Genomic DNA, 17,521 nt, shown 5'->3' with positions numbered 1-17,521 from the left:
ATATGAAACAGTAAAATTTCGAAAAGATGTTTCGCGCAAGGAATGAACAAGAAACAGTAAATATGATCATTCCTACATACATATAATAGAGATGATCATTCATGCATACATATAGTTCATCGATTACATATTGGGGTCGGCCTACCCTAATCCTAAAACTGGCCAAAATTGGGCTCACCGGAGCCCTGCGGGTGCCGCAGCAACGCTGCGGTGGCGGAGGAGCTCAGTCGTTGGAGGAGGAGACGAGGTTGATGTAGATGTCGTCCTGCGCCTTGGCTTCGCGGCGCCATGCCTCGAGGTTGTCGACGAAGTCTTGCTCCTTCGCGAGCCCCTGCTCGAGGAGGACTACGTCGATGTCAGCTTCCCATCGACAGTGCTGCTCCAACTCCTCCTCCTCTCATGCATTGCGCACAACGATGGTGGCCTCAAAGACGCCCGCCACCACTAGGGGAGGAAATCCTCCGGCCTGATGACGCCACCTCCCCGCCGCTCTTGCTCCGGCTCCTTCTTCACCTCTCGGAGCGCCGGGACCTCCTCCGACTCCCTTTTCACTGGGATGAGCGGCGTCCACGAGCTCGAGGCACCGGCGGAGGAGCTGCCCATGACGAATGAGTCGGAGGACAGTCCGCAGCGGAGGAGCGCCTGCCTGCGGTCGTACTCCTCTGTCTCGCAGCGGTGGAGCGACGGCGGCGGTGAGAGACCTTGGTTAGTGTACCGTCTCGCTGCCCTTTTCCTCGTGCCGCCAGCGGCAATGCACCGCCTCCACTCGGGGTTGTCACCACCGCCGGTACCACCGGCCCGCTGACCACACTCCGTGCCACATCGAGAGGGGGAGAGGGAGAAGTGAAGTTGCCGGCGGCGAGAAATCGAAAAGGGGATCAGGAAATGTGGCGCGCAGATAGGGTTTCAACCCTTATTCCACCCGCAGCGTGTACATATACTGTATGGAAAGGGGGCGGTTTGCGGGCCAGTGTAAAAAGTTACAGATCAGGCGACTATACGGGTTCTGGTCTGGCCCAAAAAAGAGGCCAAACCGGTATAGTCGCCGGATTTTTACAAGCCGCCCCTTTTCAAGGGGTCTAGAGATGCTCTAACAAATATCTATCCGATATGTTTGCGAAACTGGTATGTTACAAGCGGCAATGCCTCGTCACGTCACGACAGGCGATGTTGCGTTGCCGACGCTACTCCGATGATGTGCTGACGGGTGTTGCGGTTGACGTCGTCCTTATGTTACCACGCCTGTATATGGCCGCAAATAACAACGCGTATGAATTTGAAGTTTTTTTAGTCGGATGGGGCATGTGCCTCGCACCTCAGGGTGTAAGTGGCGGTGGTATCCACATGTCCCATCTAGGCCGTCCGCGAAATTAAGTCTAACAGGGATAGCCAATAAGATTAAATGGAGTATGCGGGATAGGCCATGAAACCCACAAAATCTAGCGGCATTGTTGTCTTTCTTTTCCATAGGCGATTGGAACGGGACAACACCAGGCCCTCCCTTGTCCTTTCCATGGAGCATCGGCTCTTATCCATCAAACCTAGCTCCTCCCTTCCTATCTATCGAGTATCACTTCCTCCTCATCTTCTCCCCCATCCCCCGTGCGCGAGGACTTGAAGCGTTCACTAGTGCAGAACCGGGCTATAGCCCCGATTCGTAAGGGCTTTTAGTGCCGGTTCTGTAACCGACACTAAAGGGTGGGGACTAAAGGTCCCCTCTTTAGTACCGGTTCGGCACGAACCGCCACTAAAGTGCACCCACGTGGCACGAGCCAGGGCCGGGTGCGGGGAGACCTATAGTACCGGTTGGTAACACCAACCGGTACTAAATGTTCGGGGGGTTTTGGTTTTATTTTTTATTTTTCCGTTAGTTTTGTGTTTTCAATTTAATTTAGAGATTGTTTTTACATTATAATGAGTTGTTAAATCATTAGGTGAAAGTACCGCAGATTAATTTCAACTGGATGCATGCATGGATCCTAGCTAAGTGATCAAAGTATATATGCCATATCCATATATATTACTTGATCACTTATATTAGGTGAGCAAGTAATTAATATGGATATGGCATATACTTGATCACTTAGCTAGCTAGGATCCATCCAGTTGAAACTAATCTGCGGTTTCTTTCATAAATGATATAATAACTCATTATCATCATATTAATATAAAAACTATTGCATCATATATATCATCACCAACAACGGTATACTAGCTAGCTAAAATCATTATAGTCGTCATTACCACTATTTAATCATCATAGTCATTACCGCTATCTAATGACCACCAATACCAGCTTAAAGAAGAAACATTCACTTTGTACCGGAAGGAAAGATATCATCGAGTTCAACATGATCACTCTTTGAGATTAAGTTCAGGACAAAGAACACGGACATGAGAGGAGAAGTACTAAGAGCATGCTAATCACTCCTGCTGCTCTCTCTTAGGTAAAATAGCATAGAACATGTATAGCTCTCCTGATTCATCATATTGGAGCATGCAGATGAACCAGTCTCCTAATCGTGGGCTGCGCTTCTGATTGCTGCCCCCTAGTACTTCTCTGTGATCGTGGACAATTTTGCTCCAGTCTTTCACTATTAAGCATTCCCGGTTCTAGAAATCCTGAATGCACTCGTGTGCAATGTAGGATGTCTTGGCCGTAGCTAACAATTGACATGCGACCGTTAGTCGAGATCCACTGAGGCACAACTATCATCGGGAGTCCCTGTTGAAGAGAACATCGTATAGTATCATACTTAGCAACATGAAGTTTAGTTTAAAAAATAATTTATGCAAAAGATGAAGACAAATAGTAAAAATCTTATCATCTTTCCTAAATACATGTGACCGTAGTTCAATACGAACACTATTGGTCGCACGTTTTGAGTACTAAGATTTGCATGTCTAGGAAAATAATTTCTCTTGATAGCATCAAGATCCTCAAGCCATGAAACATATTGACTTATCTCCTCGCAGTATAGTTCAGATCCGGGACAGTGGACGGTCCTGTCTACCAAGCGCTGGACATGTTTGCTTGAATGGAAATAAGCTGTCAGTAGAAATTAGTTGTCAACTATTTTTGAAAAAACAATATCGAACATAAATATGGCATGAGAAACTCACATAATGGTACAACTGGAGGCGTCTGCACATCGACCCAAATGTCTGTATTACCTTCAATATCATCTTCGGACGAATATCAAAGGTGATAAACATATCAGGCTCAAATGCATAAGCCTTGCATAGTGCTTGCCAAGTTTTGCATTCAAAATGGGTGTAGGTTTCTTGATTGTATAATTTGACGTTGAAGGTATAACCATGCTCGGTCTTCAAGTAAACTCTCTTTACCTTCATAGTTTTGTTACGACTGAAACCTATCTTATCCAAGACAAAAATTCTTGCATGGCAGGGGATACGCTAGTAGAATAGTGAAAAATTAAAATAATAAGTTGAAGCAAATGAAGCATATATAAGTCATGCTTAATTACAAAAAAGACTTGTCGTTATGACTTACTGTATCCACTTCGAATGTCTCATCCAGCTTGATGCTGAAGCGCCTATCATCAATTAGGAAATTTCTGTCGCACAGGCCGCGTTGGTCTTCGTAGTCTTCGCACATAATGAAATCGTTTTTCGTCGTCAGACGACATTTCCTATGTTCATAGGCGAAACATTAAACACTTATTAGTTATATATTAATTTAACTAATTAAACTAGTTCTATTAATTCAACTAGCTAGTTCAACTAATTAATTCAACTAAGCACTTACTAAAAAGATACCTAAATAAAGTATAGCTCCTAATTCAACTAATTCAACTAACTAGTTCAACTAATTCAACTAAACTAGTTCTATTAATTTTCTTATTAAAAATAAAGTAGCTAGTTCTATATACTAACATTTTAATTAGATGATCAAATCTCATATACCTAAATTTAGTATATATTAATTCATCTAACATTAATATAAATTCATCTTTAACTAAAAGTATAAAAAACTAACTCATCTAACATTATCTAATTCTTATATAATCTAACATTTATATAATCTAACATTTTGACATTAAACATTTGTGTGTGTGTGTGTGTTTGTGTGTGTGTGTGTGTGTGCAGGAGGCCGCCGGCGAGCGGCAATCGATCTTACAGTGGGGGGGGGGCGACGAGGGCGGCGCACGGACGAGGGCGGCGACGACGGCGACGGGGCGGCGCGGGGACGGGGCGCGACGAAGATGGATGATAACTGAAAATTTTCGTAAGTGCTGGTTATATAGGGGAGGCCTTTAGTACCGGTTGGAGACAGGAACCGGTACTAAAGGTTAAATTTGGCCAGGCGAAGCGGCGGGAAGCGACCCCCTGTAGTACCGGTTCATGGCTCCACCCGGTACTAAAGACCCGCCCTTTAGTACCGGTTGGAGCCACGAACCGGTACTAAAGGGGGAGCGCTCCCGTTCCGCGGTGCTCATAGTTTAGTCCCACCTCGCCGAGCGAAGGGCAGCCGCACTGGTTTATAAACCCAGCCGCGGCTGCTCCTTCGAGCTCCTATATAATGCAGGCCTCTGGGCCTAACTTTGCCGTGCTGCCCTGTGAGCCTGCTGGGCCTTATGGGCCGAGAACATATCCTGTACTCCTGATCATAGAGTACTCCGGCTGCACCGAGTGCTGCCCAACTGTTAGATTGAAAATCTAGGTACAGGATGGAATGCGGAGGACTAATCTTGTCAAATTTGCAGAAAGCACCCCATATGTATAGGATGACCAACGTAGTATGCACTATCTTCAGAAGCTATGCCACCCCAGTTTTGGAACAGAATGAACAGAGACATCATGTACTTCTGTAGCTTGTTGTCTCACGTTGCTGCATTCATCCAACACGTATAAATACGACAACAACTCTATGGTACATAGTGAATCATGAATTTTCCAAGATGGAAAACATACATATATTTTTTACATAATGAAGGTAAAGCTAATTCTAAGAAAATAAAGAATTAGTAAGTCCATGAATCAAGATTTGGATTCATAAATCCTGTACCAAATATGCAAAGACCAGAACATCGGGTGTATTAACCACCTTTCTCAACTTAGAAGGCAACACATCAACAACCATCTCAACATTTCATAGCTCATAGTATGAAGGTTTGAATGCTTTGTGAACGACAATCATGACAAAACACATTAATCTACATGCACACAGCTAGAGTTGCAGTCCAACCGTTACAAAGCAATGTATAGAAGATTAGTAGATACACATATATTGCGCCAACAAATTCAGCATGGTGTACTTGAACTAGGTCCATATATCACATTAACGAACACATCTTTCATCCATTATTTAACGCAAAGTAAAAGTGTCCGCTCCCATAGGTGGGCTGTGCTGGAAAATAATAAACAAGTAAAAGTCAAAGGTTTGCAAACATACTCAACATGTTTTAATCTATGAGGAGCAATTACAATACAGTAAAACGGAGCTAGCTACAGCCATCCACAGCGATTTGACGTTGTCAACCGTGGGATCTCACGTATGAACGCATCAGATTAATTGATCGTCCTGCCGCACGCACCATGGTCGTTTTAACCAGTTTCCCCGCGCATTGTCGTTGGCCCAACGTGCCCGGGCCACTGCTCCGGAGGATGAGCTGGGTGCTCTCTGATCAATTGGGCTAATAGGTAGTTATCTAGGCCTTAATTCTAGCCCACCGTACGGCTCACCTCCCATACATTTTTCTCAAAAAAAACCCTCCCATACGTACCTCCCTATGTAAAAAAAGGTCACCTCCACAGCAATCCCCTCCAGCCGCACGCACTCCGCCTTCACGAGCGGTCGTACAACAGAAGTACTATGCCATCACGTGATTAGGAAAACCAAAAAAAAATCTTCAAGTTCTCTTCAGAAAATGAAGCAGCAGCAGCATTTGAGAAGATAAACGATGATATGTAAAATACAACTTCATGGCATCCGTACATAAAACACAAGCCAAGTCTTGCACGGTAATATGCAACCCTCAGTGCAAATATTTTTCTTATGCTAACTTTTGTTGTACATATATAATGATTTCATCTGCTTGATGGAAGAAACTAATTTACAATGTTCCAAACAACGGACAATATGATGCTACTGTCAAGATGAGTAAGGTGCTTATTCAATATCATTTCTTCTTTCCCTAAAAAAGATTAAATTTATTTTGTTTGGAATATGTAATGTTAAATTAAGCTCTTGACATGTGCCCGATTTCATACACTTGCGTGGCAACCAATGCACATTTTAAGTTCAATATTATGCCCAGTACCGTAGTGGGAAGCAAATCTATATGTGCAGTTTCACTTAGAATTATACTTGAGTTTAAATGTAAAATCCAGTATTCTAGGTCATTGGTGTACTTGACGCTACAACTGCATAAATTTCACTCACCTTCGATCTTTTAAATGTTTTCCTTAATCTGTCTTCTATTTTACGGGTTTGCGAAAGATTTGTAAAATCTCATGTGGAATTTCTTGTTCAAAGATATTTGATGATTATTTGATCTGGCCCCTTCTATATATGTGTGTACCCAAATTTTGGTATTCAAATATACTGTAGTTTATGCTAAAAATTGAGGCGCTCAATTCAAATATGAATTAAAAATTATACTTCTATTTCTTTCATAAATGGTCATATTATTACTAAGATGGGCGGGTGCGGCAACGCGCACCTTGATGTTCTAGTATATATATACCCCTGTCATGTTCGCCTCGTTAAGTAGAACAATATGCTGATGTTGAACCTTCTTGGACGCTACTTGCTCTGCAAACAAGAAGAAAATCACATTATGAAAACATGTTCGCCTCGTTAAGTAGAACAATATGCTGTAACAATCTTCATCATGTATGTCGAATCTCATTTGGACCTAGCAATGTTGTTTGAGCTTAAGTCAAGTGACACACACAGATGAACATGAGTAATATAACAAAGAAATACCATGGAAAAATTGTTAGCATCATCTTCTAGTCCCATCGTTGTAGTTGACCCGACACTTGGAGCAATACTAGTCATTGACTCCATCATTCCCTGCTCGACGCAGCAGTGCACCTAGTTAGCATGTCAATGAGGTCCAAAAAGTAAGCCACAGGCTAAAGTAGTGAAGAAAGAAAATGTCTAATGCAACATTTAGATGTACTAAAGAAAAAGAGAGTTATGAAAATAATGCTAATAAAGAACATTCTTGAGTACAACGACATATATTTCCTCGCACGAGTTCTTTGCCCACTTCCATGGAACCAACGACAGTACACCCACCAATCCATCTCATGGGCTGCTTAATTTGCTGCTCCTAGTTAATTAAGTGAAGATTCATTGCTTACATGCCGGTTACTAACTCCATCCGTGGTCAGAGAGAGAGAGAGAGAGAGAGAGTAGCAAAGGATGAAATGAAATTAACTGTCGTATGATTGCTTGCATCCACTTATTTCACCCATACATAGGATTAGGATGAACATGCAGAAAATGAAAGGCATCTGAACCAAAACTTGCAGAAATATGGACGTTCTGCTGCATCTAGCTTGTCTTTTATTATTGTTTCCTTACCTTCTAATGAAAACAGTCTTGCTTATCCATACCCGCCATTTTTCTCTCTTGGTTATGTCGGCATGATTGATTCTACAATATAACCAACGATTCAATCAAATCCAGATGATCTGACTAGATGTGCATCGATTTGCTACTATTAACCTCCATTAATTTGTACAAGTTCTAGGTGCTTCATCCACATCACACACAAAACTAAATGCTCTAAGTTGCTGACATTTTACTTTGAACTCAGTTTAAAATTACTTCAAACTCATCTCAAGCCATAAGTTGCAGACATTTTTCTATTTGTAATTACTCGAATATGTTATATGCAGTCTAAGCAAAATACAGCAAGTTATTTCAGTGGTTATTGCCTGCGCCCTGATACAGAGAGAGATCACCACATTTTACTCAAATAAGATTAGCTACATCTAACACAACCAGAATAAAAGGGGGTGATGGATTAGAACCAAAATACACAAATAAAAACACAGTTATGTAACTTCCAAAAGGATACCTGAAGGTTGGAGTTCTCTTCTCCGGCGTCGGCGGATGGCAGATCTAGCCGCCGTTGGATGGCGGAGGTAGGTACCGGGTGTGGTGACGGGGTGGCGCGGAGGAGGAGAATGGAGGTGCGGGGATGGGGCGGCCTCTCCGTTGTACGCCGGACCACGGCGAGGTCGCAGTGCAGCACCCGGTGAGGTCGCAACTTAGCACACGGCGAGGTCAACCGCCGGAGCCCTGTATCCCTATCTGTTCCTGTTCTCCGTTCCGGTTCACTCAAACTTGGGGCAGCACACCTATTCTGTACTTAGCTGAGGTGATTTCTGCAAAAACTGGAGGGTGGGGCGTTCGGCTTCCATCCCCTCCCTTCATTCTGTACCCAACGTTCGGGATGTGCACGGTGCAGCCGGAGCACGGATTCCTTTGGAGCACAGGATATTTTCCCGCACGCCCACTGGGCAGCGCGGAAATAATTTTTTTCATATAGTTTTTTTCTTTTGTGGTTTATATATTTTCTTCTATTTATTTGTGAGTAGTTTTTTGCTGTATTTAGAGTTTCTTATATTTAATATTAGTGTGTTTTATCATTATATTCATATTTTTAGTGATTTTTCAGTTTATTTTGTAGTGCTTTTCACTTTCACGGTGATTTAGCTCTGAAAACAAATCAGTAAATGCATCGAAAATAGCAAATTATGTCAGAAAGGGTTGAAAGTTGATGACGTGGATTTGAATTGTGCATCTGAAGGCAAAAAAGTCCGGAGTTTTACTAAGTTATTAAAATATTGAATAGCCGGTGTAACAGATGAGTTTTCGTCCGAAACCCTGATACTTCCTAAGAGATTGTCCAGTTTGTACACGAAGTGCATCCAGTTTTTGCCGTAACCCTCTCTACTTTTTTGCACATGCTATGTGATGACCCACAAGTGTAGGGGATATATCGTAGTCCTTTCGATAAGTAAGAGTGTCGAACCCAACAAGGAGCAGAAGGAAATGACAAGCGGTTTTCAGTAAGGTATTCTGTGCAAGCACTGAAATTATAGGTAACAGATAGTTTTGTGGTAAGATAATTTGTAACGGGTAACAAGCAATAAAAGTAAATAAGGTGCAGCAAGGTGGCCCAATCCTTTTTGTAGCAAAGGACAAGCCTGGACAAATTCTTATAATGAGAAAAGCGCTCCCGAGGACACACGGGAATTATCGTCAAGCTAGTTTCATCACGTTCATATGATTCGCGTTCATTACTTTGATAATTTGATATGTGGGTGGACCGGTGCTTGGGTACTGCCCTTTCTTGGACAAGCATCCCACTTATGATTAACCCCTATTGCAAGCATCCGCAACTACAAAAGAAGTATTAAGGTAAACCTAACCATAGCATGAAACATATGGATCCAAATCAGCCCCTTACGAAGCAACGCATAAACTAGGGTTTAAGCTTCTGTCACTCTAGCAACCCATCATCTACTTATTACTTCCCAATGCCTTCCTCTAGGCCCAAATAATGGTGAAGTGTCATGTAGTCGACGTTCACATAACACCACTAGAGGAGAGACAACATACATCTCATCAAAATATCGAACGAATACCAAATTCACTTGACTACTAATAGCAAGACTTCACCCATGTCCTCAGGACAAACATAACTACTCACAAAGCATATTCATGTTCATAATCAGAGGGGTATTAATATGCATTAAGGATCTGAACATATGATCTTCCCCAATTAAACCAACTAGCATCAACTACAAGGAGTAATCAACACTACTAGTAACCCACAGGTACCAATCTGAGGTTTTGGTACAAAGATTGGTTACAAGAGATGAACTAGGGTTTGAGAGGAGATGGTTCTGGTGAAGATGTTGATGGAGATTGGCCCCCTCCCGATGAGAGGAGCGTTGGTGATGACGATGGCGATGAATTCCCTGTCCCGGAGGGAAGTTTCCCCGGCTGAACAGCTCCGCCGGAGCCCTAGATTGGTTCCGCCATGGTTCCGCCTCGTGGCGGCGGAGTCTCGTCCCGAAAGCTTGCTTATGATTTTCTCTCGGACGGAAGACTTCATATAGCAAAAGATGGGCACCGGAGGGCCACCAGGGGGCCCACGAGGCAGGGGGCGCGCCCAGGGGGGTAGGGCGCGCCCCCACCCTCGTGGCCAGGGTGTGGGCCCCCTCTGGTATTTTCTTCGCTCAGTATTTTTTTATTATTTCCAAAAAACTTCCGTGGAGTTTCAGGACTTTTTGAGTTGCACAGAATAGGTCTCTAATATTTGCTCCTTTTCCAGCCCAGAATTCCAGCTGCAGGCATTCTCCCTCTTCATATTAAACCTTGTAAAATAAGAAAGAATAGCCATATTGTGACAGAACGTGTAATAACAGCCCATAATGCAATAAATATCGATATAAAAGCATGATGCAAAATGGACGTATCAACTCCCCCAAGCTTAGACCTCGCTTGTCCTCAAGCGGAAGCTGAAATCAAAAATATGTCCATGTGTGTAGAGATAGAGGTGTCGATAAAAATAAAATACGGACATGAGGGCATCATGATCATTCTTGTAATAGCAACATATATATATATTCTCATATGATTTCTTATGCTCAAGTAACAATCTATTCACAATGTCAAGTATGAATCAGAAACTTCATTGAGAACTAACAAACTATAATCTCAGTCATTGAAGCAATTGCAATTTATCATAACATGGGAAAAGAGTCAATATAAGAGCTTTTCAGCAAGTCCACATACTCAACTATCATATAGTCTTCTACAATTGCTAACACTCATGCAATACTTATGGTTATGGAGTCTTTATCGGACACAGAGAAAGATAGGGGCTTATAGTGTTGCTTCCCAACGTTTTACCTCAAGGGTAATGTCAACAACAATAGTTCATGCTAACTTACATCCAATTGGATATATATATCACGATCATTCCAACACGAGTTGCTTGCCAAAGGATAAAATGAAAAAGGGAAAGGTGAGGATCACCTTGACTCTTGCATAATGTAATAGACTTAAAGTAAAAGATAGGCCCTTCGCAGAGGGAAGCAGAGGTTGTCGTGCGCTTTCAGGGTTGGATGCACAAAATCTTAATGCAAAAGAACGTCACTTTATATTGCCACTTGTGACATGAACCTTTATTATGCAGTCCATCGCTTTTATTACTTCCATATCACACGATCGTATAAAGCTTATTTTCTCCCACATTAATAAGTCATACATATTTAGCTAGCAATTTTTATTGCTTGCACCGATGACAACTTACTTGAAGGATCTTACTCAATCCATAGGTAGGTATGGTGGATTCTGATGGCAAAACTGGGTTTAAGGATATTTGGAAGCACAAGTAGTATCTCTACTTGGTGCAAGGAATTTTGGCTAGCATGAGGGGGAAAGGCAAGCTCAACATGTTGGACGATCCATGACAATATACTTTAACTAAGATGTGAGAAAACATAACCCATTATGTTGTCTTCCTTGTCCAACATCAACTCTTTAGCATGTCATACTTTAATGAGTGCTCACAATCATAAAAGATGTCCAAGATAGTATATTTATATGTGAAAACCTCTCTTTCTTTATTACTTCCTATTAATTGCAACGATGACCAAAACTATGTTTGCCAACTCTCAACAACTTTTAATCATCATACTCTTTATATGTGAAGTCATTACTATCCATAAGCTCAATATGAACTCTTTTATTTCTTTTTATTCTTTCTATTTTCTCAAGATCATAGCAAGATAGCAAGGCCCTTGACTCAACACTAATCTTTATTATATATAGCTCACGGACTCGATTACATAAGGGGATCACAAAGCAAAACTCAAAACTAAATCATACCAAAACTTTATTCTACTAGATCAAGATATTACTAAAAGGATCGAACTAAGTAAAACGGTCAAGATAGGAGTGTGACGGTGATACGATACTGGGGCACCTCCCCCAAGCTTGGCAGTTGTCAAGGGGAGTGCCCATACCCATGTGATTATATCTCTTTTGCTGGTGAAGGAGATGGAGTTGTTGATGTTGTAGGCTTGTTCCTTAATTTGCGCTTGAGAATGGAATTTTGCTCCCTTAGATCATCGATCTTCTGCTCAAGGCTTAATATCCTTTTGCATAGTTCCTATTTGTTTTCCTGCAAGAGACGAAAAGGGATAAACTCAATCTTGGATTTCTTTGCCCTATCAGGGAGGCTTGACTTTTTGAACTCCACATGCATGTCCCCAGGTTGAGGTAAGGGGACTTCATCTTCATCTGAGCTCGTCTCCTCCTTTCCCTTAGGCTCGTAGTCTTCTTCTTCCTCAGTGGTCCAGCCACAATGCTCCAAGTCCCCGTAGACCTTAGGGTCTGCAAGGTAATCAACCACATAGCTTTCTCCCTCCGAATCCTGGGATGACATATTGCTCTAATCTGCAGCGGAAACAACTCGAAACAAAGATAGAAGATGTTTGCGTGATACGGTGGTCAAAACCTTCGGGAGATTATATAATGATTTTTTACCGAGCAAAAGAAGTATCGTGCAAGAAAACGGAGTCCGGAGAGCACACGAGGTGCCCACGAGGCAGGGGGCGCGCCCAGTAGGGTAGGGCGCGCCCTCCACCCTCGTGGAGGCCTCATGTCCTTCCCGGACTACTTCTTATTTTCCTATTTTCTTAAATATTCCAAAACGGAGAAAAATTGCTATTAGAATTGTTTTGGAGTCGATTTACTTACCGTACCACATACCTATTCCTTTTCGGAGTCTGAAAGGTTTTGGAAAGTTTCCTTATGTATTCCTCCGGGGTTACGGTCTCAATAATATTAGTTTCAACATTTATTGGATTACCTGAGATATAATGTTTGATTCTTTGACCGTTCACCACCCTCGGACTTGTGCCTTCGAAGTTGTTGATTTTTATGGCACCGGAACGATAGACCTCCTCGATAACGTAAGGGCCTTCCCATTTAGAGAGAAGTTTTCCTGCAAAAAATCTTAAACGAGAGTTGTATAGCAACAAATAATCACCTACATTAAACTCACGCTTTTGTATCCTTTTATCATGCCATCTTTTAACTTTTTCTTTAAACAGTTTGGCATTCTCATAGGCTTGGGTTCTCCATTCATCAAGTGAGCTAATATCAAATAGCCTCTTCTCACCGGCAAGTTTGAAGTCATAATTGAGCTCTTTAATGGCCCAATATGCCTTATGTTCAAGTTCGAGAGGTAAGTGACATGCTTTTCCATAAACCATTTTATATGGAGACATACCCATAGGATTCTTGTATGCAGTTCTATAGGCCCATAATGCATCATCAAGTTTCTTGGACCAATTCTTTCTAGGTCTATTAACAGTCTTTTGCAAAATTAATTTGAGCTCTCTATTACTCAACTCTACTTGACCACTAGACTGTGGGTGATAAGGAGATGCAATTCTATGATTAACATCATACTTAGCAAGCATTTTACGAAAAGCACCATGAATAAAATGTGAACCACCATCAGTCATGAGATATCTAGGGACTCCAAACCTCGGAAAAATAATTTCTTTAAGCATCTTAATAGAGGTGTTATGATCAGCACTACTAGTTGGAATAGCTTCTACCCACTTAGTAACGTAATCAACAGCAACTAAAATATGTGTATATCCATTAGAGGCAGGAAAAGGTCACATATAATCAAAGCCCCAAACATCAAACGGTTCAATAACAAGAGAATAGTTCATAGGCATTTCTTGACTTCTACTAATATTACCAATTCTTTGACATTCATCACAAGACAAGACAAATTTACGGGCATCTTTGAAGAGAGTAGGCCAATAAAAACCAGATTGCAATACCTTATGTGCAGTTCTATCTCCAGCGTGGTGTCCTCCATATGGTTCGAAGTGACACTTGCGTAGGATCTGTTCCTGTTCATGCTCAGGTACACAACGTCTAATAACCCCATCTACTCCTTTATACAAGTGTGGGTCATCCCAGAAGTAATGTCTTAAATCATAAAAGAACTTTTTCTTTTGCTGGTATGTGAAACTAGGTGGTATAAAATTAGCGACAATGTAATTAGCATAATCAGCATACCATGGAGCAGTACGAGAAGCATTTATGACCGCTAATTGTTCATCAGGAAAGCTATCATCTATAGGTAGTGGGTCATCAAGAACATTATCTAGCCTAGACAAGTTGTCTGCAACGGGGTTCTCAGCTCCCTTTCTATCGGTAATATGCAAATCAAATTCTTGGAGCAGTAGAACCCATCTAATAAGTCTAGGTTTAGCATCTTTCTTTTCCATAAGATATTTAATAGCAGCATGATCAGTGTGAATAGTTACTTTAGAATCAACGATATAAGGTCTGAACTTATCACAAGAAAATACAACTGCTAAGAATTCTTTTTCAGTAGTAGCATAATTTCTCTGTGCAGTGTCTAGAGTTTTACTAGCGTATTGAATAACATTTAATTTCTTATCAACTCTCTGCCCTAGAACAGCACCTACAGCATAATCACTAGCATCACACATAATTTCAAAGGGTAAATTCCAATCAGGTGGCTGAACAATAGGTGCTGAAATCAAAGCTTTCTTAAGTATTTCAAATGCTTCTACACAATCATCATCAAAGACAAAATGAATATCTTTTTGTAATAGAATAGTCAGAGGCCTAGAGATTTTAGAAAAGTCCTTAATGAACCTCCTATAAAAGCCGACATGACCAGGGAAACTTCTTATACCTTTAATGTCCTTGGGACATGGCATCTTTTCAATAGCATCAACTTTGGCTTTATCAACTTCAATACCTCTTTCAGAGATTTTATGCCCCAAGACAATGCCTTCATTAACCATAAAGTGGCACTTCCCCCAATTCAAAACAAGACTAGTGTCTTCGCATCTCTGCAAAACTCGATCAAGGTTGCTCAAGCAATCATCAAAAGAGGATCCATAAATGGAGAAATCATCCATGAATACCTCACAAATCTTTTCACAAAAGTCAGAGAATATAGCCATCATGCATCTTTGAAAGGTAGTGGGTGCATTACATAAACCAAAAGGCATACGTCTATAAGCAAAAGTACCGAAAGGGCAAGTAAAAGTAGTTTTTGATTGATCGTCCGCTGACACAGGTATTTGAGAGAAACCAGAATAACCATCTAGAAAGCAGAAATGTGTGTGTTTGGATAGCCTTTCTAGCATTTGATCAATAAAAGGTAAAGGGTAATGATCTTTCTTAGTAGCTTTATTTAATTTACGGAAATCAATTACCATCCTATAACCTGTAATAATTCTTTGCGGAATCAATTCATCTTTATCATTAGGAACAACAGTAATACCTCCCTTCTTAGGGATGCAATGGACAGGACTCACCCTATCACTATCAGCAACGGGATAAATTATAACTGCCTCAAGGAGCTTTAGTATCTCCTTTCTTACCACTTCTTTCATTTTAGGATTTAACCGTCGTTGATGATCTCTAACTGGTTTGGCACCTTCGTCCAATTTAATTTTGTGTTGGCATAGAGTGGGACTAATGCCCTTAAGATCATCTAGAGTATACCCAATAGCAGAACGGTGCTTCTTCAGAGTTTTCAATAATCTTTCCTCTTCCTGCTCTGAAAGGTTAGCACTAATAATAACATGATATATCTTATTTTCATCAAGATAAGCATATTTAAGATTATCAGGTAAAGGTTTAAGCTCAAACACGGGATCACCTTTGGGTGGAGGAGGATCCCCTAGGATTTCAACAGACAAGTTGTGTTTCAAAATAGGGCCCTGTTTAAAGAATACTTCATCTATCTCCCATCTTTCATTCATAAACATATCATTTTCATGGTCTAGCAAATATTGTTCTAACGGATCAGTAGGAGGCACGGCAATAGAAGCAAGACCAATAGTTTCATCCCTACTAGACAATTCTTTATCATGGGGTTGTCTACGAAATTTAGCAAAATTAAACTCATGAGACATATCTCCCAAGCCAATTGTAACAACATCCTTTTCACAATCAATCTTAGCATTAACAGTATTCAAGAAGGGTCTACCAAATATAATGGGACAAAAACTATCTTGTGGGGAACCAAGAACAAGAAAATCAGCAGGATATTTAACTTTTCCACACAAGACTTCAACATCTCTAACAATCCCAATTGGTGAAATAGTATCTCTATTTGCAAGCTTAATAGTAACATCAATATCTTCTATTTCAGCGGGTGCAATATCATGCATAATCTCTTCATATAAGGAATGAGGTATTGCACTAGCACTAGCACCCATATCACATAAGCCATGATAACAATGACCTCCTATTTTAACAGAAATAACAGGCATGCCTACAACAGGTCTATGAACCTTAGCATTGGGTCTAGCAATGTTAGCAGCCTGTTCACGGAAATAAATAACATGCCCATCAATATTATCAGCCAAGAGATCTTTAACCATAGCAATACTAGGTTCAACTTTAATTTGCTCAGGAGGTGTATATGTTCTAGTATTACTTTTATGAACCACAGTTGAAGCTTTGGCATGATCCTTTATCCTAACAAGGAAAGGTGGTTTCTCAACATAAGTAGTAGGAACAATAGGATCATTATAAGTGATAGTCTTTTCATCAACTTTAATAGCTGCAACTACTTTTACTTCAGTGGGAGGATTATATTTAAACCACTTCTCAGAGAGTAGCAAATGATTCACAGAAAGAAGCTACTATCTTAGAGTCAAGTCCATATTTAGTGCTAAATTTACGAAAAGCATCGGTATCCATAAAAGATTTAACACAATCAAACTTAGGTGTCATACCTGACTCCTTACCATCGTCGGAACCCCAATCTTTAGAGTTGCGTTTAATTCTTTCCAATAAGTCCCACTTGAATTCAATAGTCTTCAGCATATAAGAACCAGCACAGGAAGTATCAAGCATGGATTGATTATTACGAGAAAGTCGAGCATAAAAATTCTGAATAATCATTTCTCTTGAGAGCTCATGATTGGGGCATGAATATAACATTGACTTAAGCCTCCCCCAAGCTTGAGCGATGCTTTCTCCTTCGCGAGGCCAAAAATTATATATATAATTACGATCACGATGAACAAGATGCATAGGATAGAACTTCTGGTGAAATTCCAATTTCAATCTTTTATAGTCCCAAGATCCCGTATCATCACATAGCCTATACCATGTCAATGCATCTCCCTTCAAAGAAAAAGGGAAGACCTTCCTATTGACAACATCATCGGGCATACCTGCAAGCTTAAATAATCCGCAAACTTCATCCACATAGATAAGGTGCAAATCGGGATGCAATGTTCCATCTCCTGCAAAGGGATTAGCTATCAGTTTCTCTACCATACCCGAAGGAATTTCAAAGTAAACATTTTCAGTAGGTTCAATAGGTTGAGGAGAAACTCTTTGCTCTACTGGACGGGGTGAAGATACCCCGAACAAGCCCCTCAAAGGACTAGTTTCCATAGTAACAAGTGACAATAAATTTCAGCACACTATATA

At 41.0% G+C, this 17,521-nt stretch overlaps 1 protein-coding gene across 1 annotated transcript; it reads right to left on the bottom strand.

The window, feature by feature from the left end:
- Positions 1–5,202: 5,202 nt before the first annotated feature.
- Positions 5,203–8,527, bottom strand: LOC123056093 (uncharacterized). The gene is made up of 5 exons (XM_044479833.1): positions 8,424–8,527; positions 8,058–8,340; positions 6,953–7,063; positions 5,748–6,778; positions 5,203–5,644 (listed from the first exon to the last, which is right to left on the bottom strand). The coding sequence occupies exons 1-4, from the start codon at positions 8,525–8,527 to the stop codon at positions 6,770–6,772; spliced, it is 507 nt and encodes a 168-aa protein (XP_044335768.1). The 3' UTR covers positions 5,203–5,644; positions 5,748–6,769.
- Positions 8,528–17,521: the final 8,994 nt, after the last annotated feature.

Source organism: Triticum aestivum, chromosome 2D (genome assembly GCF_018294505.1).
Source record: "Triticum aestivum cultivar Chinese Spring chromosome 2D, IWGSC CS RefSeq v2.1, whole genome shotgun sequence".
In the NCBI taxonomy this organism is placed as follows: domain Eukaryota; kingdom Viridiplantae; phylum Streptophyta; class Magnoliopsida; order Poales; family Poaceae; genus Triticum; species Triticum aestivum.
The sequence above is the reverse complement of the archived record's forward strand: the minus strand, read 5'-3'. Positions and strand labels throughout refer to the sequence as shown.